Source organism: Salvelinus alpinus, chromosome 19, assembly GCF_045679555.1.
Source record: "Salvelinus alpinus chromosome 19, SLU_Salpinus.1, whole genome shotgun sequence".
Lineage (NCBI taxonomy): Eukaryota > Metazoa > Chordata > Actinopteri > Salmoniformes > Salmonidae > Salvelinus > Salvelinus alpinus.
This window is the reverse complement of record NC_092104.1, coordinates 38,098,632-38,118,722: the sequence shown is the minus strand read 5'-3', so window position 1 is coordinate 38,118,722 and position 20,091 is coordinate 38,098,632. Positions and strand designations below refer to the sequence as shown.

At 45.3% G+C, this 20,091-nt stretch overlaps 1 protein-coding gene across 18 annotated transcripts in view; it reads right to left on the bottom strand.

The window, feature by feature from the left end:
* The window catches only part of LOC139545500 (nuclear receptor corepressor 2-like), a 132,620-nt gene that overhangs the window by 57,151 nt on the left and 55,378 nt on the right, over positions 1-20,091 (bottom strand). For 15 of the 18 annotated variants that reach the window (XM_071353340.1, XM_071353352.1, XM_071353343.1 and 12 more), the window contains exons 5-8: positions 14,007-14,195; positions 8,233-8,349; positions 2,912-2,968; positions 1,483-1,535 (exon numbers count right to left, since the gene is read on the bottom strand). In XM_071353340.1, coding sequence (XP_071209441.1) covers positions 1,483-1,535; positions 2,912-2,968; positions 8,233-8,349; positions 14,007-14,195 — 416 coding nt within the window. The remainder of the gene's footprint in view (positions 1-1,482; positions 1,536-2,911; positions 2,969-8,232; positions 8,350-14,006; positions 14,196-20,091) is intronic. The other 3 variants (XM_071353344.1, XM_071353345.1, XM_071353356.1) reach the window with 1 other exon arrangement.

Below are 20,091 nucleotides of genomic sequence, written 5' to 3'. Positions count from 1 at the left end.
AGGCGAAAACACGAGGAAGATCCAACCAGGAAGTACTATTATTTTGAACGGCTGTTTTCCCATTCAAAGCCTATACAAAGACTTAGGACCCAGTTCACGAGATCTGTGGCTTCCTCTACATGTGGCCAGTCTTTAGGCATTGTTTCAGGCTTCTACTCTGAAAAATGAGGGAGATACAGCACTTTCAATCAGTGGCCAGTGGAAATGTCCATTCATCAGCCATGCGCCTGATTCCGGAGGATTGATTTTAAACATCGTTTGGCATGTTTCTACTAACTTTTATTGTACTTTTTTTTAACTTTTCGTCTGGATTACTGGACAACACGCGTGAACAAAACAGAGGTTTTTGGACATAAAGAGGGACATTATCGAACAAAACAAACATTTATTGTCTAACATGGAGACCTGGGAGTGCCACCAGATGAAGATCATCAAAGGTAAGTGATTCATTTTAATGCTATTTCTGACTTTTGTGACACTCTCCTTGGTTGGAAAATGGCTGTATGGGTTTCTGTGGCTAGGTGCTTACCTAACATAATCGCAAAGTGTGCTTTCTCCGTAAAGCCTTTTTGAAATCTGACACAGCGGTTGCATTAAGGATAAGTTTATCTTTATTCGTATGTTTAACACTTGTATCGTTTATCGATGTTTATGATGAGTATTTTTGTAATTTGATGTGGCTCTCTGCACTTTCACCGGATGTTTGTTTGAGACAATGCATTTCTGACCATAACGCGCCAATGTAAACTGAGATTTTTGGATATAAATATGAACTTTATCGAACAAAACATACATGTATTGTGCAATATGAAGTCCTATGAGTGACATCTGATGAAGATCATCAAAGGTTAGTGATTAATTTTCTCTTTATTTCTGCTTTTTGTGACTCCTCTCTTTGGCTGGAAAAATGGCTGTATGGTTTTCTGTGACTAGGTGCTGACCTAACATAATCGCATGGTGTGCTTTCGCAGTAAAGCCTTTTTGAAATCGGACACTGTGGTTGGATTTACAGGAAGTTTATCTTTAAAATGGTGGATAATACTTGTATGTTTGAGGAATTTTAATTATGGGATTTCTGTTGTTTTGAATTTGGCGCCCTGCAATTTCACTGGCTGTTGTCGAGGTGGGACGCGTCCCACATGTACCAGAGAGGTTAAGTGAAGGGTTTTCATTTTATGACTGTATAAAGTCATTTCCGCAGAAACATGATCTCAACGGGTTGTCACAGACAGCACGGTTAAAGAATTGTTTCAGCACATTATCAGGGCAATAAAGACTCCATACACGTGGTTGACACCACGTGATTCACTCTCTGTGGCCGTGTGTTGGGATGGGAATCTCTGGGGCACATGAGGGGCGCAGTAATGGCATTTAGGACCATAGCAATCACACTGAGCCTACAGTGACAGATGACATAGACATAAACACGCACACACACTAACATAAACCCAGTCCCTTTCCCCAGAGGGCGGGCTAACTTACATTTTGATGTTCTCATGGTACTGCTTGGTATCGGAGGGCTGGTTGTACAGAGGCTGGGAGAGAGAAGAAACAGATGAAAAGGTTAGGTGATGCTGCCAGAGGTGAGAATCCTGTTTCACAGCAGCAAGGAACATCAACTCTAGAGGGTTAAACATACTGTTTACAACTTCTACACTACTTCCCTGCACACTGTCTGGTGTCACTGCAAAGTTACTATGCAGCAACGCAATTTACCCATTACATTCTACCTACAAGATGCTGAACAGAGTCTGACATAAGACAAATGTTGTGAATTCATACTGTTTTATCCACGTTTTATCAACATAACCGAGAAAGGTCTGTCAAAAAGTTTTGGCTCACATTGTGTACACGGTTCTCCCCGAAGAATGTAAGTTATCATTTAAGGCAATGTTTTGCTCTTGATTGCTGTAAATGGCAGTTACAGGTGTTAAAAAAGGGGAAAATATGTTGAGTTTACCCCCGTCCGGACCTGCCCCCGGCGTACTCAGCAGCACCACCTTCTTAAAAATTCCTGGGGAAAACCCTGGTGTACCATCATTCAATAACTGAACCAACTGAACCATTACATTCAATTATTACTGAATCTATTATTAATTCAATCAAAAGCCCATATACATCCATGTCTATGAGACAGAGTGAAACAAAGCTCTTTACGCCATGATCGTATATAACTGTTAATGCTGTGCCAAGCAGACAACGACAAGCAGTGGGCACAATGAGGACATGACACCCTAATTCAGCCCTTCAAGAGACTAGACTGTACAGAGTGAGAACAGACTCATAAGCGAAGGAGACCATCTTTGTGTAAAATTTGTATAAGTTTGGCCACAAAACAAACAAAACATATTTTATTTTACAACACAAGAGAGCTTAAAAGAACGACAAACACCTTCCAATGGGTCAAACATTTGAATCTGAACTTGTTGTTCTCCACTAGATTTTCAGTTGCTCACGACAAAACTCTTCGAAAGCGAACATTAGGTATTATTGTCAAACCCAAATCAGCTTATAAAGAGCAAGTATGATGTCTGACTCTCACTGATAATATACAGTACTGTCAGTAAGATCCTCTCTTCCAGACAGCAGCAGCTCATTGATGAAACACTGGCCGTGCCTGGCTCCTAGCCATCAGAGACAGGCAGTGCCATCATTCTGCCCGTCCATCTCTCTCTCATCCCTGAACAGAAGAACAAAACCCACCTCGTCCTGTCTCCAGGGCCTGCTCCCTACACCCCCTGCTACACATGGCCATCTTTCAATTCCGACAAACTCCTCCCCCTCTTTCTTTCTCCTCCCTCTAACCCTCCTTCCCTGCTACTTGTCCCTCCTCCCCGTGGTCAAATAATACAAGTTGCTAGATATTTTATTCAGATGACCATTAAGAGGTGAGAAAACAGCAGAGGCTCACCAGTTCTACTCGGGGTCCCAGTCCTTCCAGAATCCAGTGAGCTTCCTCTGCCTTTTTCTGAGGAGAGAACACACAAACATACTCAGCACATATCAACTACAAAGCCTCACGTCTCCCATCACCAAGGCAACGCAGCAGCTTGCTCACTCAATGAATGACGTTTGGATGGGCACTGTGTGCAGCAACTATTTTTAGAGCTTTTAACACAAGGCAAAAACTCGATCCGCTCCCTCTCTCTTCTCCTACCGGAAAAAAGATTACTCACCTCCCCGAGCACACACTGAGGGACAGAGAGAGGTAGAGTGAGAGCAAGCAGGTGAGGGAGAGTGGGAGAGGAAGAGCAAGAGAAAGAGTGAGACACTGGGACAGAGTACGCGCAAGACTGCAGTGCTTCTCCATAAGGAACATCTGACAAAACAGAGACAAAGATCTCTCCTTTGCAGTGCGCTCAGGTTGAGGTTTCACTACACAAGCTTAAGAGATAAAACAGAACTGGTCGGCAGTGATTGTGAAGAAGAGAAGCACATCCCCATCTCTGTACCTCTATCACAGATGACCTCTACTCAGCTGAGCTCTATACATTTATATTTAGCCATGTCACGTGCTGTGTGCAGTGTCCCTGAATGTTGTTCTGGAGGCAGCTCTGCAGAGTGGTCACTAGCTGGCACAGCCACAAAATCAGCTTTTTTCCCCAACCCTAAGCACACTGCCAACTCTCATGCCTAACCCTAACCTTAAATTAGAACCAGAAATCACATTTTTGTTTTCATCTAGCAGAAACTGCTCAGTTCTTCCTCTAGGGCAAGATGCATGACAAACGTCAACCTGCTGACCTCTCTCTCTGGCTCTGTCGCCCTCTCTCTGGCTCTGTCGCCCTCTCTCTGGCTCTGTCGCCCTCTCTCTGGCTCTGTCGCCCTCTCTCTGGCTCTGTCGCCCTCTCTCTCCCCCCCCCCCCCATGGTCACACTTTTTTTCTTTCTTCCTTCCTTTCTTTCCGATGCTTCCTCATCCAAAAGAAGGTGTAACATTCTGCAGATGACTAATAAAAAAAATGTAAGGACTGTTTAATGAGCAGCAATTAACAAGGCTTTAATCCTGAGTGAGAGAAGAGGGAGAACTGGAAATGTCTCTACATGTTGCCATTTCCTGATTAGGACTGTCCCCTTTATGTCCACCATATTGTACTGATAAAGACCTGCAATGCAGCCAATACATTTGCCATGAATTGTATTTGTCAGATTAAGGACATCAAAGACTATACTCAAGGGCATTAGCAACAAAGGGGATAAAGGTGTAAACTAAATGAAGAGGGGTAATGACAACACCGTGTTGATCAACATGGAGCTTTGACATGCTACAGTTCCTCCTCAAATCCATCTCAACCAATCACATCTGACATGAGATTACCAGTGATTGTGAGTGAGGCCAGTCCACTTCAAACATGCCCCCTAGTGCTTAGACAGGAGGACTGGCACTTGGAACAGAAAACTAACTGTGCTGCTCTTTCCCAACAGAAGTGAAAGAAGCATTTTCCATCTAAAGAAAATGGAAATATTGGTTACATCACAATATATACGAAATTAAAACGAGAGGGTTTAATAGTGGCACAACCAGACTGAAGGTGCAGTGCTTCGAGGGCTCTCTCTGTACCGTGTGTGTGTGTGTGTGTGTGTGTTACAAGGGACTATGATAGTGCAGTTCCAGTGAGTCCCAGTTGTCTCTCTTGTATGTGTCCAAGGCAGCCATTTTCTAACGAGATGAGTGAACATGAGAGGCGTTGCCTGTTGCATTGACAAAGGCCTGTGGGTGTCTCCTTGTCTCAGAGATGAGGTGATACTGAGCCCACAGGGACAGATGACACCAGTGACACAATGGAAATATGGGCTACATCATAAAAGATACGTAATTAAAATGAGAGGGTTTAATAGTGGCACAACCAAAGACGGAAGGTGCAGTGCTTTGAGGGCTCTCTGTACCGTGTGTGTGTGTTACAAGGGACTATGATAGTGCTACTGCTACTGAGGCTGGAGTAATTAGCCAGGTGCTGAAACACACAAACACGCAAGCGCACGCACACCCCTCCCCGACGCACACCCCTCCCACCCCTCCCCGACACACCCCTCCCCGACACACACCCCTCCCCGACACACACCCCTCCCCGACACACACCCCTCCCCGACACACACCCCTCCCCGACACACACCCTTCCAACAATACTAGAGTACCCTACACAAAGGCTGAGGAGGGCAAGGGACCAAAGACAAACAGCAACACCCATGCAGGTACACACAAGAGGAGAGAACATATCCAGAAATGACATGATTACCTTGCCTTCTTCACATACACCTTCCTGCATAATACATTTGCAAACATACCATCAGTCACAGTGCCACACCATCACTTTGGGCTGGGACTTGTAGAGGGCTGTGTTTCAATGGTGTAATCTCGGTGAACACAGAACTCAAATCGTGCATAATTGTCAGATTTTTGTTTACATAGTCTGGGGAGAGAGTGGGGCCAGTGTGGTGGGCTCAGCCCAGCAGCACTCAGTGCTAGTCCCACTCAGAGTAGAGTGCAAAGTGTTCCAGAGGTCAGGGACATTGGAAGAGTCATCCACACACTTCCAGGCTTTGAGATCACCACGTGTGTGCTCAGCAAACTCCTGCTGCATGGATTCAATCATGCCATTATGATTTAGCTCTGGGGTGAAAGGTATACAGTACTATTGTCGTCAGCAGGTCTCTATCAGATAATGACATATCTTCTATTATATACTAGAAAATAATTTTAAGAGTTGACCTTTTAGAAGACTCTGACATGGCCATTGAATCAAATCAAATGTTATTTGTCACATGCGCCAAATACAATCCCTTCCCAACAATGCATAAAAATAAAATACACAAGAATGGAACTACATACAGGGAGTACCAGTACCAGATCAAGGTGCAGAGGTACGACGCGTTTGAGGTAGATAATGTACATGAAGGCAGGGTAAAGTGACTAGGCGTCAGGGTAGATAATAATGATAAGGTATTTGAGGTAGATAATGTACATGAAGCCAGGGTAAAGTGACTAGGCATCAGGGTAGATAATAATGATACGGTATTTGAGGCAGATAATGTACATGAAGCCAGGGTAAAGTGACTAGGCATCAGGGTAGATAATAATGATAAGGTATTTGAGGTAGATAATGTACATGAAGATAATGTACATGAAGGGTAAAGTGACTAGGCATCAGGGTAGATAATGAGTCAAATAAAGACTGTCCTGGCCCTTACACATACAGGACATGCTTAGTAGTTTTTTTAAACCCTTATTTTACCAGGTAAGTTGACTGAGGACACATTCTCAATTACAGCAATGACATGGGGAATAGTTACAGGGGAGAGGAGGGGGGATGAATGAGCCAATCGTAAACTGGGGATTATTAGGTGACCGTGATGGTTTGAGGGCCAGATTGGGAATTTAGCCAGGACACCGGGGTTAACACCCCTACTCTTACGATAAGTGCCATGGGTTCTTTTAGTGACCACAGAGAGTCAGGACACCCGTTTAACGTCCCATCCGAAAGACGGCACCCTACACAGGGCAACTGCTCTGGGGCATTGACATATTTTTTTAGACCAGAGGAAAGGGTGCCTCTTACTGGCCCTCCAACATCACTTCCAACAGCATCTGGTCTCTCATCCAGAGAGTGACCAGGACCAACCCTGCTTAACTTCAGAAGAAAGCCAGCAGTGGGAAGCAGGGTGGTATGCTGCTGGACATACCATCTGGAGTCTGTATGATGAGTGGGAGAAGACCCCCTACAACAATATACCATTGCAATCAACACAATCATTTTTATACAGTTTTGTGTATGCATGGAGCAGTGCTCACCACTAGGTGGACTAAGAGTATTGGAAATTAATGCTTTAACTACTACTACATAATATCCTACTCATCAAAACAAACTACATTGGTAGACGTAAACCTGTATGACATTTTGACATTACATATTTTTTTTTAAATAAAGACAAAAAAAGAAAATGGTTCACCTGCTAAATGATGCTGACCTTTGGCAGACTACACAATCAGACAGGAGGACTTTGCCTGGTATTTCAATAAGACTGGGAGGCCAATGGATGAATACCATCTAATACAGCCTTTCCACCTCTCTATTGACAGTGGCATTTGACAGTGCTGTCGAGCCAAGTAATAGCAATGACAGAGCTCACAGAGTTTTATCTCTTCACAGAATATCAATCATGGTCATAGCAAAACGCAAAAAAAAACGTTCCATGTGCCCTTCAAATTGTTAATTAAGTTCTCAAACAGCAGGATTCCTATTTTTCAAGGGAGAAGCCGAGTGACAGTCTACCATACTAGTGTTTCATCATCAAAGAGCTGTCAGAGACTTTCTCTGCACTTCATCCAGATGCTCCCACTCTACTTCCTCCACAGCTTCCGTCTCAATCTCAACCCATTTCTGTGACCCCCAAAAAATCATTAAATCCAATAAAATAACGCAATTTCAGTCAGACAGCAACATTCATTCAAAATGAGTGAGTTTTAGTAATGGTTTTGCTCATTATCTTAGATCATCATCACGCCAACAACTAAAAGGCCATAATGATGATGGTTGGTTACATGCACACAATTAGATTGTGGATAGTCAGATAAATGTAATAGTTTATTTAAAATGTTTAGATGCTTCGCAAGAAGATCACTTTCCCTAATAATCCTGTTTAAATGGACACATCTGAAATCAGGCTACCTGATGGGACTTGTGCAGGAAATCCCCAATAAAAATAAACATTCTATAAATGTAATATAAAATAACCGTGTTATATTTGTGAAGCCTAATTGATTCGGAGTTGGGACATATAAAGTTAGTATGTGAAACCTATTTCTAAGAAGCATACTGTCAGAATTCACTTCCCACGCGCATAAGCGGGAGGCTTGCGCTACGGTACATGCGCAGATCAAAAACACTGACAGAACGCCGATTAAGCTGTTTACATGTACTAATAATTCTAAAGATTTCTCAGAAAACCAGCTGTTTTAATTGGTTTATGCCTACGTCGATTTTGACCTTAGGCTGATTAAGCAGAGGAAAGTGTTTACGCGACTATTGCCATAATCAGTTGATTATCGAATTATTAGTGTGCATGTAAACGTAATCAATGAGACACAGGGGAGAGCTTGCTACGTGTATTCTAACATTAGCCAACAGTGAAGTTAATAGCACTGATTACAGCAATTCCAGCCCCAAGCACTGATTGAGATGCAGATAATTACACAGAGAGAAAGCAGTAAGTGTGTGTGTACGATGGTACTGACCCTGTTTTCGTCGTAGATGATCTGCACCAGGCTACGGTGCTTGGCCTCGCTGGGCGGAGGGGAGATCATGGACCGCTCAGGCTCCTGGGGCTTTGCTGCCTCCTCCTCCAGCTGTTGCTACAGGTCACAAACACACACACACTCAGGGTTACTGGTGAACACAGTGTGCAGACAAGATGTCCCTTTAAATCAGATTGGGAGAGAAGAACATGCATGAGAAAGATGACAGATAAAAGGTTATCATCACAAGCCATGAACAAAGGCAAAAGGCCCGATCCTGCAGCACCTTTGTGCTTCTCTGTTTCCGTGGAGACAGGTTACTCAAGCAGTGTGTAGCTCCTCCCCCTCTTGCTCCTCATCATCTCCAGCAGTGATGAGCCTAACTGTCCTATTAACTGTAAATAGCTTAACACTTGAACATCCAGTTTAAAAAAACAGATAAAAGAACACCTTACTGCACAAAGGGGACTGTGAAGAGACGCAGCGCTAATACGCTGCTTTCCTCACTGAATGAATGACGTCAACGGAGGAATGGGCGACAGAAACCCGAAACTGACCATTGAGACGTGACTTCCCAGTTGAATTTAAATGGACTGAATGATGAGCATGAGGGCGAGGAAGGTGACTTGAATTTGAATGATCAAATGTGGGGTCTTCGTCTGATTCTGACGTTGACTTTGAGCCTCCGCCTCCCATGCCTGAGCCTGTGAGAAGCTGTAACTGGACTGTATTACTTACTATAAACTATGTTACTAGTCAAATCTATAAATACAATGGATCAGATGTATTACACTGTTTTTATTGGAATGGAAACGAAATAGGCTATACATGTTGCAGTAAGCCTGTAGAATAATACAAAACAGATCCCTGGCTCTATCCAAACAAATGACTCGTTTTAATAACTTTTCATGAACATGTATCCACGAATAGCCGATTTCGTCATGCAATTCATCCTTTACAATTGTTTATGCACAACTTATTAAGCGTTGGTGCCTTGTGGGTTGCTATGAATCTGATGTGTATGCTCAAGGGGATGCCCGACAACATTCTCTAGCGGATACTTATAGGCTGAAAGGCCCATCGGTTCTAGTCTTAACCCTCTGATTAACTGGACCCAGGGGAGTTAACTTACCACCACAGAGATCCTATTAAATTACAGTATTCTAATTCTGTTTACCACAACATGGAGTAAACAAAGCCAGGGCCGGCCCCATGCCAGAGAAGAGAGAGAGTGAGAGTAGTACTGAGGAGACAAAGCATTTGGGGGCGATTCCACACCAGCGGGAGCGGAACATATTTTTGGTATCTCAGAATGTTCTGGCAATTCTCACATAGAAACTTAATTGGAAGGAAGGCGTTTTTAAATGCTTTTTTACATTTGAATCACAAACCACTTGAGAAAAATCGTGATGAAAGAGGCCATTTGAGAGAACACTAAGGAGGAACACTAAGGAGTATATTAACACCTATATGTTGTCTGTATCATGTACGGTTCACAGATCAGTGTCTTGCTAGAAGCATGTATAGGTCTAAAAAGGGCCTACTATTGCAAATGTCATCATGAATTGCACAAAAATTGCTTGTCGCCCCCAAAAGGTAAAAAGCATGTTAAACACCTTTCCTCCCAGTTAAGTTCCTATGTAACCCAGAACATAGTCAAAGCAATGGCACAGCGGTCATGCCAGCGTCCATTAAACTGATCCATTATGTTCAGAATGTGTATTAAGTGGTGACATTATGGCCTCCTCAGTGCAAAGGCACAATCGTAGAACACCAATAACTTACATAATAACGGTTGATTACATCTTCAAGTAACATTTCTAAAGTGGAATAAATGTATGATACTCCAATAAACAGGATAGGTAAGTAGGAATAATGAGACATTGGGAATAAACAGGCTAGGGGCAGTGTTGGTTGTATGTGGCAGCAGAGCTGCAGGTCTGTTAGTGGCCCAGCCAGGAGTGTTAGTGAAGCTGCTTCACTGGGGGCTGGGACTCCCTGTCGGTGTGCTGCCTGCTGTGCTGGGAGGTGATCTACACTAGAGCCAGTCACCTTCTTCCCTCCCTTCTCCTGAAAGAGGCCAGGGGCTCAGCAGGGGGAGAGAAAGCTGGCCCTGTGCCCCCAGAGGATCCACAGCAGAGTGGCGCGTGATGGATCATCCTGTGCCCCAATCGGGCTGGATAAGCATCTGGGGAAGAAAACACAAACATTCCCAGAACCCCCTTCTCTTCCTAAACCCACCATGGAGTAAAATAAAATAAACTAGCCGTCCTGAGCCTGGCTGACACAACACAGGCTGGCTGTAACCTGATCCCCAGCCCCACACTCTGCCAGAACTCTTTAAATAAAGTTTTACCACACTACTTAATTGCTCCAGATGTTTTAATGCTTGGAGAGCTGTGTGGAGGAAAGCACTATGGCGGGGGGGTGAATAGTTAAAAAAAGAAAACATCCCTAAAAAAAAAAAAACATAGCTTGTGTTGAGGGAAGGGGAGGGGGTTTTGATTTATTGTTCTAGGGGGCAGAGCTTACTCTCTCAATCATTCACTGGGCCTCACCACGCTCGCTCTCTTCTTTTACCAGCCCATCCCTCGCATCCCTCCTCCTCTGTTTGCAGTGTATTTGACCTTTTAATATATATCTATATATATATTAAAAGGTAAAATACACTGCAAACAGTCAGCAATAATCTAATGAATTTAGGGGTTATGAAGACATACCTAGGCTAAATATAAGCCTTCCACAACCATTAACCTGCTTCTTGCAAAAATCACTGATCTGGCTTTTAAGTCGGTCTATGAAAATGACCTTTTTTATTTTAAAAAATTACCAGAGCCATGCCTAATGCACATTCACTAATAATGACTAACTTGTTGTAGCAGGCATTAGGCTAGAGAGAATTAACCCAGGTCTCATCAACAATCTCTCAAGCACAAGTCCACATATCTTAGTGAGTAGCCAGCTTTAGATTTCCAGTTGAACCAACTTGGATCTATTTGCTAGCTAACAAAGTATAACAGTTGAGTTGTTATGAACACACCCTTCTGTCCTTCAACAGCATGCTAGACTATCGACTTTGTTCAAATGTTGAAATCAAGTGGCCTACCTCGTTTCTCAGAACAAGAATGAGTTATCAATTCCTTGTATAACCGTTTTATGCTTATTGCACAATTATAAAACAGACTGGACAGCTAGTATAACAGTCTTTGGCTAAAATGATATTAGCGGTACTTGAATGTGTGCGACAAACTGAGCATTAATTTTCCCGAATACGTGTTCATTGATACGGTCGTTTTAGTAGTTTCTGCTTTGTGCGCAATTTGAGTAGTTGAACCATAAAGGGTATTGTTAGATAAAGGTTCACTTCTCCTCTACTACAGTAAAATAATGTCTCAATGTGTTTCGGTGTCCATAGGACCCATTCTGTTGGACCAAACCTCAAATGCAAATAGCGAGTTGAAACCGCTTGTCAGAGAGGATCTCTCCTCTTTGTTATTGTGAGTGACAGGGGCTTGGTGTGTGTGTGTGTGTGTGTGTGTGTGTGTGTGTGTGTGTGTGTGTGTGTGTGTGTGTGTGTGTGTGTGTAAACCATAGAGGATCTCACTAAAATCCATCCAAAATAAGCACAACGTGTTTTTATGGGCTTATTTTGGACCTAAGCTTGCCACCTGCCTTCCCGCCTTTGGGACAACAAATCCCATTATTAGGGAGGAGACATGTGCATGTCGTCATTATATACAGATCGCTGGTGTAAATGGGAAGGTGCACACAGCACAGAAGGCGCAAAGGAGACGAGACCTAAAAGACAACATTAGAACAAGCGGACATAAACGCTGATTATTTATTTTTTTAAATAATAGAATTAATCAAATGAATTCGATATATCGCCCAGCCCTATCCTTTCCCCTCCCACAGCGGGCCATGTCATGGGTTGCAGGTGGCCTAGATTTAAGAAGAAGGGTATTGAATGCCAGCCAGAGAAGAGACGTGAGAGGGGTAGGGAAGGCTGGAGATATCGGCACGCTTGCGTAGAGTGGATGGTCTAGGGTGGTGGGGGTTGGTTGGTGGAGCGAGGCCTGTGACTAATTCTATAAAACATGATGTGGCAGGCAGCCAAGAGGGAGACGGCGAGGAAGGAATACGAGTGGTTAAACAGTCACAAAACCTCCACCATAATCCTCCTCTCCCCGGGGGGAGCTGTTATTTATGGCTTGTGTATTTTTTTTTACCTACATTTCTCCTAAAAAAGGAAGAGAGGAGAAAGTTAAAGGAGAAGAGAAAGCAACTGCCATGTAGCAGAGCACTGTGGCAAGCTGAGTGAGCCCTAACTACAGTAGTAGCTCAGTACAATAATTACAGCACTATAGCCATGTCTGGGCTCAAGACTTTACACTGTGTGAAAACCCACTGAAGACAGGCAATGAGAGGGATAATGGATTTAACCACAGATGGGAGTATTTTCAGGAAGACTGCTGGAACTGTCAAGAGAACAAGCTGACAGTAAACACAGTGTAGGCCACGCACTGTCAAAGAAACATTCAGGCTCAATGAGAAATAATGATACGGATAGACACTTAGGTCATCCTTAGAAGATAAAGTATATAGATCCTGTCTCAGCCTCCAGTAATTATGCTGCAATAGTTTATGTGTCGGGGGGCTAGGGTCAGTCTGTTATATCTGGAGTATTTCTCCTGTCTTATCCAGTGTCCTTATGTGAATTTAAGTATGCTCCCTCTATTTTCTCTCTTATCTCAGAGGATCTGAGCCCTAGGACCATGCCTCAGGACTACCTGGCCTGATGACTCCTTGCTGTCCCCAGTCCACCTGGCCGTGCTGTTGCTCCAGTTTCAACTGTTCTGCCTGCGGCTATGAAACCCTGACCTGTTCACCGGACGTGCTACCTTGTCCCAGACCTGCTGTTTTAATCTCTCTCTCTCTCTCTCTCTCTCTCTCTCTCTCTCTCTCTCTCTCTCTCTCTCTCTCTCTCTCTCTCTCTCTCTCTCTCTCTCTCTCTCTCTCTCTCTCTCTCTCTCTCTCTCTCTCTCTCTCTCTCTCTCTCTCTCTCTCTCTCTCTCTCTCTCTCTCTCTCTCTCTCTCTCTCTCTCTCTCTCTCTCTCTCTCTCTCTCTCTCTCTCTCTCTCGCCTGCTGTCTCTCTCTCTCGCCTGCTGTCTCTCTCTCTCGCCTGCTGTCTCTCTCTCTCGCCTGCTGTCTCTCTCTCTTGCCTGCTGTCTCTCTCTCTCCTGCTGTCTCTCTCTCTCACCTGCTGTCTCTCTCTCTCACCTGCTGTCTCTAACTCTGAATGATTGGCTATGAAAAGCCAACTGACATTAACTCCTGAGGTGCTGACCTGTTGCACCCTCTACAACCATTGTGATTATTATTATCTGACCCTGCTGGTCATCTATGAATGTTTGAACATCTTTGCCATGTTCTGTTATAATCTCCACCCAGCACCCCTCAGAGCCTGGTTCCTCTCTAGGTTTCTTCCTAGGTTCTGGCCTTTCTAGGGAGTTTTTCCTAGCCTCCGTGTTTCTACATCTGCATTGCTTGCCGTTAGGGGGTTTCTGTACAGTTTCTGGGTTTCTGTACAGCACTTTGTGGCATCGGCTGATGTAAGAAGGGATTTATAAATACATTTGATTGATTGATTGATTTAGATACCTGATTGCACTTGGTACCAAATCAAAAACCATTATCTAAACACAGTCTCATAATTACAAACAGACAAGCACTAAACAAACCGTAGTGAAGAGGACCCATGGTTGTACGGTACCTGTACCTGTTTCTTGCGTAGCTTGCAGATCTGTTGCTCCACCATTGTAATCTCCCGGTCCACACGATCCATGTTCTGGATGAGCTCCTCCTTGGAGAAGCGGGCAGGCACCAGGTCCAGATCAGGGTCCATCTGGGCCGGGCTGACGGGGGAGATGGGCTCCAGCTTCCCCATGGAGCTGCCACGGTCCTGGAGGGAGATAGAGGTGACATAAAGTAGTCGTTCCCAAACTAGGGGGCGGGGCACGATGGGTTCAAGAGTAAGTTTGAAGCCAGACTGAGCCGCCCCCCACCCCTCCCTAAAAAAAGGAACTCAGTCCGGATTTAAACTTACTCTTGAAAGTTGTAATAGTAGAATACAAAAGGTGCAATTTCAAAATTGGGTAGTGCATCATCAGTTCCTCTTGTCATGTCAGTCATTGCATAACTTAGAGAGCCATGTATAACGTGTCAGAAATGTCCAGATCAACTTGCCAATGACAGCTAACGTTTTTCATTTAGGTTTTTTTTGCCAATAGATATTGGTGTCATTTTTTTGTCACTCAAATATCACATGAACACACAGACATGCCAAATGTATAGAATTGCAAGAAAATGTGCTTTGAAACTACAACATGTTCTTTGCACCGATGACAAAATGTGTAGAATTGCAGGAAATAAGCCTTAAACCTGCTGAATTTTCTTCACCAATAAGAGGTGTCTGAACAGTTTGTCATGAACAGTGCTTGTGCCCACAGAACTACGTGTGTGATGTTCCCCAATACTGGAAAGGGGGCCCCAAGGGACAAAGGTTTGGACCCCTGACAGAGGATGTTAACTCATCAGTTTATAGGTGTTTCGCAATACTAACACTGTTTACTTAGTCCATTATGCATATTATCAGGTTGCTTGGCAAACAGAACACAAAGTATACAGTTTACATTTACATTTAAGTCATTTAGCAGACGCTCTTATCCAGAGCGACTTACAAATTGGTGCATTCACCTTATGATATCCAGTGGAACAACCACTTTACAATAGTGCATCTAACTCTTTTAAGGGGGGGGGGGGTTAGAAGGATTACTTTATCCTATCCTAGGTATTCCTTAAAGAGGTGGGGTTTCAGGTGTCTCCGGAAGGTGGTGATTGACTCCGCTGACCTGGCGTCGTGAGGGAGTTTGTTCCACCATTGGGGTGCCAGAGCAGCGAACAGTTTTGACTGGGCTGAGCGGGAACTGTACTTCCTCAGAGGTAGGGAGGCGAGCAGGCCAGAGGTGGATGAACGCAGTGCCCTTGTTTGGGTGTAGGGCCTGATCAGAGCCTGAAGGTACGGAGGTGCCGTTCCCCTCACAGCTCCGTAGGCAAGCACCATGGTCTTGTAGCGGATGCGAGCTTCAACTGGAAGCCAGTGGAGAGAGCGGAGGAGCGGGGTGACGTGAGAGAACTTGGGAAAGTTGAACACCAGACGGGCTGCGGCGTTCTGGATGAGTTGTAGGGGTTTAATGGCACAGGCAGGGAGCCCAGCCAACAGCGAGTTGCAGTAATCCAGACGGGAGATGACAAGTGCCTGGATTAGGACCTGCGCCGCTTCCTGCGTGAGGCAGGGTCGTACTCTGCGAATGTTGTAGAGCATGAACCTACAGGAACGGGTCACCGCCTTGATGTTAGTTGAGAACGACAGGGTGTTGTCCAGGATCACGCCAAGGTTCTTAGCACTCTGGGAGGAGGACACAATGGAGTTGTCAACCGTGATGGCGAGATCATGGAACGGGCAGTCCTTCCCCGGGAGGAAGAGCAGCTCCGTCTTGCCGAGGTTCAGCTTGAGGTGGTGATCCGTCATCCACACTGATATGTCTGCCAGACATGCAGAGATGCGATTCACCACCTGGTTATCAGAGGGGGGAAAGGAGAAGATTAATTGTGTGTCGTCTGCATAGCAATGATAGGAGAGACCATGTGAGGATATGACAGAGCCAAGTGACTTGGTGTATAGCGAGAATAGGAGAGGGCCTAGAACAGAGCCCTGGGGGACACCAGTGGTGAGAGCACGTGGTGCGGAGACAGATTCTCGCCACGCCACCTGGTAGGAGCGACCTGTCAGGTAGGACGCAATCCAAGCGTGGGCCGCGCCGGAGATGCCCAGCTCGGAGAGGGTGGAGAGGAGGATCTGATGGTTCACAGTATCAAAGGCAGCCGATAGGTCTAGAAGGATGAGAGCAGAGGAGAGAGAGTTAGCTTTAGCAGTGCGGAGCGCCTCCGTGACACAGAGAAGAGCAGTCTCAGTTGAATGACTAGTCTTGAAACCTGACTGATTTGGATCAAGAAGGTCATTCTGAGAGAGATAGCAGGAGAGCTGGCCAAGGACGGCACGTTCAAGAGTTTTGGAGAGAAAAGAAAGAAGGGATACTGGTCTGTAGTTGTTGACATCGGAGGGATCGAGTGTAGGTTTTTTCAGAAGGGGTGCAACTCTCGCTCTCTTGAAGACGGAAGGGACGTAGCCAGCGGTCAAGGATGAGTTGATGAGCGAGGTGAGGTAAGGGAGAAGGTCTCCGGAAATGGTCTGGAGAAGAGAGGAGGGGATAGGGTCAAGCGGGCAGGTTGTTGGGCGGCCGGCCGTCACAAGACGCGAGATTTCATCTGGAGAGAGAGGGGAGAAAGAGGTCAAAGCACAGGGTAGGGCAGTGTGAGCAGAACCAGCGGTGTCGTTTGACTTAGCAAACGAGGATCGGATGTCGTCGACCTTCTTTTCAAAATGGTTGACGAAGTCATCAGCAGAGAGGGAGGAGGGGGGAGGAGGGGGAGGAGGATTCAGGAGGGAGGAGAAGGTGGCAAAGAGCTTCCTAGGGTTAGAGGCAGATGCTTGGAATTTAGAGTGGTAGAAATTAGCTTTAGCAGCAGAGACAGAAGAGGAGAATGTAGAGAGGAGGGAGTGAAAGGATGCCAGGTCCGCAGGGAGGCGAGTTTTCCTCCATTTCCGCTCGGCTGCCCGGAGCCCTGTTCTGTGAGCTCGCAATGAGTCGTCGAGCCACGGAGCAGGAGGGGAGGACCGAGCCGGCCTGGAGGATAGGGGACATAGAGAGTCAAAGGATGCAGAAAGGGAGGAGAGGAGGGTTGAGGAGGCAGAATCAGGAGATAGGTTGGAGAAGGTTTGAGCAGAGGGAAGAGATGATAGGATGGAAGAGGAGAGAGTAGCGGGGGAGAGAGAGCGAAGGTTGGGACGGCGCGATACCATCCGAGTAGGGGCAGTGTGGGAAGTGTTGGATGAGAGCGAGAGGGAAAAGGATACAAGGTAGTGGTCGGAGACTTGGAGGGGAGTTGCAATGAGATTAGTGGAAGAACAGCATCTAGTAAAGATGAGGTCAAGCGTATTGCCTGCCTTGTGAGTAGGGGGGGAAGGTGAGAGGGTGAGGTCAAAAGAGGAGAGGAGTGGAAAGAAGGAGGCAGAGAGGAATGAGTCAAAGGTAGACGTGGGGAGGTTAAAGTCACCCAGAACTGTGAGAGGTGAGCCATCCTCAGGAAAGGAACTTATCAGGGCGTCAAGCTCATTGATGAACTCTCCAAGGGAACCTGGAGGGCGATAAATGATAAGGATGTTAAGCTTGAAAGGGCTGGTAACTGTGACAGCATGGAATTCAAAGGAGGCGATAGACAGATGGGTCAGGGGAGAAAGAGAGAATGTCCACTTGGGAGAGATGAGGATCCCAGTGCCACCACCCCGCTGACCAGAAGCTCTCGGGGTGTGCGAGAACACGTGGGCAGACGAGGAGAGAGCAGTAGGAGTAGCAGTGTTATCAGTGGTAATCCATGTTTCCGTCAGTGCCAAGAAGTCGAGGGACTGGAGGGAAGCATAGGCTGAGATGAACTCTGCCTTGTTGGCCGCAGATCGGCAGTTCCAGAGGCTGCCTGAGACCTGGAACTCCACGTGGGTCGTGCGCGCTGGGACCACCAGGTTAGAGTAGCAGCGGCCACGCGGTGTGAAGCGTTTGTATGGTCTGTGCAGAGAGGAGAGAACAGGGATAGACAGACACATAGTTGACAGGCTACAGAAGAGGCTACGCTAATGCAAAGGAGATTGGAATGACAAGTGGACTACACGTCTCGAATGTTCAGAAAGTTAAGCTTACGTTGCAAAAAATCTTATTGACTAAAATTATATAGTACTGCTGGCTGGTGAAATAGGCTAGCTAGCAGTGGCTGCGTTGTTGACTTTGTTTGAAAGTGTAGCTGGCTAGGTAACCTCTAACTGGCTAGGTAACCTCGACAATTACTCTAGACTACACAATTATCTTGGATACAAAGACGGCTATGTAGCCAGCTAAGATCAAACAAATCAAACTGTTGAAACGTGAACTTCTAGAAAGGCCTGAACACAGATGGATGCAAATAGATGGATCTATTCCTATGTTTAGATTGCAGCCATCGATTAGACAGCAACGCTAAACTGGCCCAGCCAAATTCAGTAACTGGTTTAGAGGCAACAACGACATGCTGCATCTCTGTCTCAGTCTTTCTCTCTCCCTCTCCCCTCTGTGTGTGGTCTGTGACATGGTTTACTCCGATAGACACGTGATCTAAACACCCTGGTTACATCTCCTTTGGGAAGGCAGCTATGATAATGAAGTCCTCTGGGTAATAAAAGCCTGTGTCAGTATCTCAGTTACTAGACCACACTAACGAATATTAAATCAGACTACATCCAGGTATATTCTAAGAACACAGAACCTGGCTCTGTGAGGATTCTTGGTTTGATTTGACGGATGAAATACACAGTTCCAAGGACTTTCCCGGGGGGGATCGCTTCGGTACATAGAACTGAATGGATGGGCTGAGTTGTACCTTGGATCCAGAGATACCCACTTAGCTGCATAGTCTAGTGCAGGGATCATCAACTAGATTCAGCCACTGGCCGATTTTATCTAGAGCGTATGGTCAGGGGGCCGGAACATAATTACAAATAATTTGAAGACTGCAAATTGACCGCAAGAAGCCCAAACAGATATAATATTTACCTTCGAAAAAATTGTCATTTCCAACCTTGTTTACATTTGTATACTATCACATACACTAAATGACCAAAAGTATGCGGACATCTGCACGTCAAACATCTTTGATTTTACACTGCTGCTACTCGCTGTTTATTATCTATGCAAAGTCACTTTACCCCTACCTACTTGTACAAATGACCTTGACTAACCTGTAACCCCGCACATTGACTCAGTACCGATACCCCCTGTATATAGCCTCGTTATTGTTATTTTATTGTGTTACTTTTTATTATTTTTTACTTTAGTTTATTTAGTAAATACTATCTTAACTCTATTTCTTGAACCGCATTGTTGGTTAAGGGCTTGTAAGTAAGCATTTCACGGTAAGGCTGCTGTATTCGGCGCATGTGACAAATAAGATTTGATTTGTTTAGATCTCATTCCAAAATCATGGGCATTAATATGGAATTGGTCCCCCTTTGCTGCTGTAACAGCCTCCACTCTTCTGGGAAGACTTTCCACTAGATGTTGGAACATTGTTGCGGGGACATGCTTCCATTCAGCCACAAGAGCATTAGTGAGGTCAGGCACTGATGGTGGGCGATTAGGCCTGGCTTGCAGTCTGCGTTCCAATTCATCCCAAAAGGTGTTCGATGGGGTTGAGGTCAGGGCTATGTGCAGGCAAGTCAAGTTCTTCCACACTGATGTCGACAAACCATTTCTGTAAGAACCTCACTTTGTTCACGGTGGCATTGTCATGCTGAAACAGGAAAGGGCCTTCCCCAAACTGTTGGCACCAAGTTGGAATCAGAGAGACGTCTAGAATGTCACTGTATTCTGTAGCATTAAGATTTCCCTTCACTGGAACTAAGGGGTCTTGCCTGAACTATGAAAAACAGCCACAGACCATTATTCATCCACCAAACTTTACAGTTGGCACTATGCATTGGGGAAGGTAGCATTCTCCTGGCATCTGCCAAACTCAGATTCGTCCGTTGGACTGCCAGATGGTGAACTATAATTCATCACCCTAGAATAGGCATTTTCACTGCTCCAGAGTCCAATAGCGGCGAGCTTTACGCCACTGCAGCCGACGCTTGGCATTGCGCATGGTGATCTTAG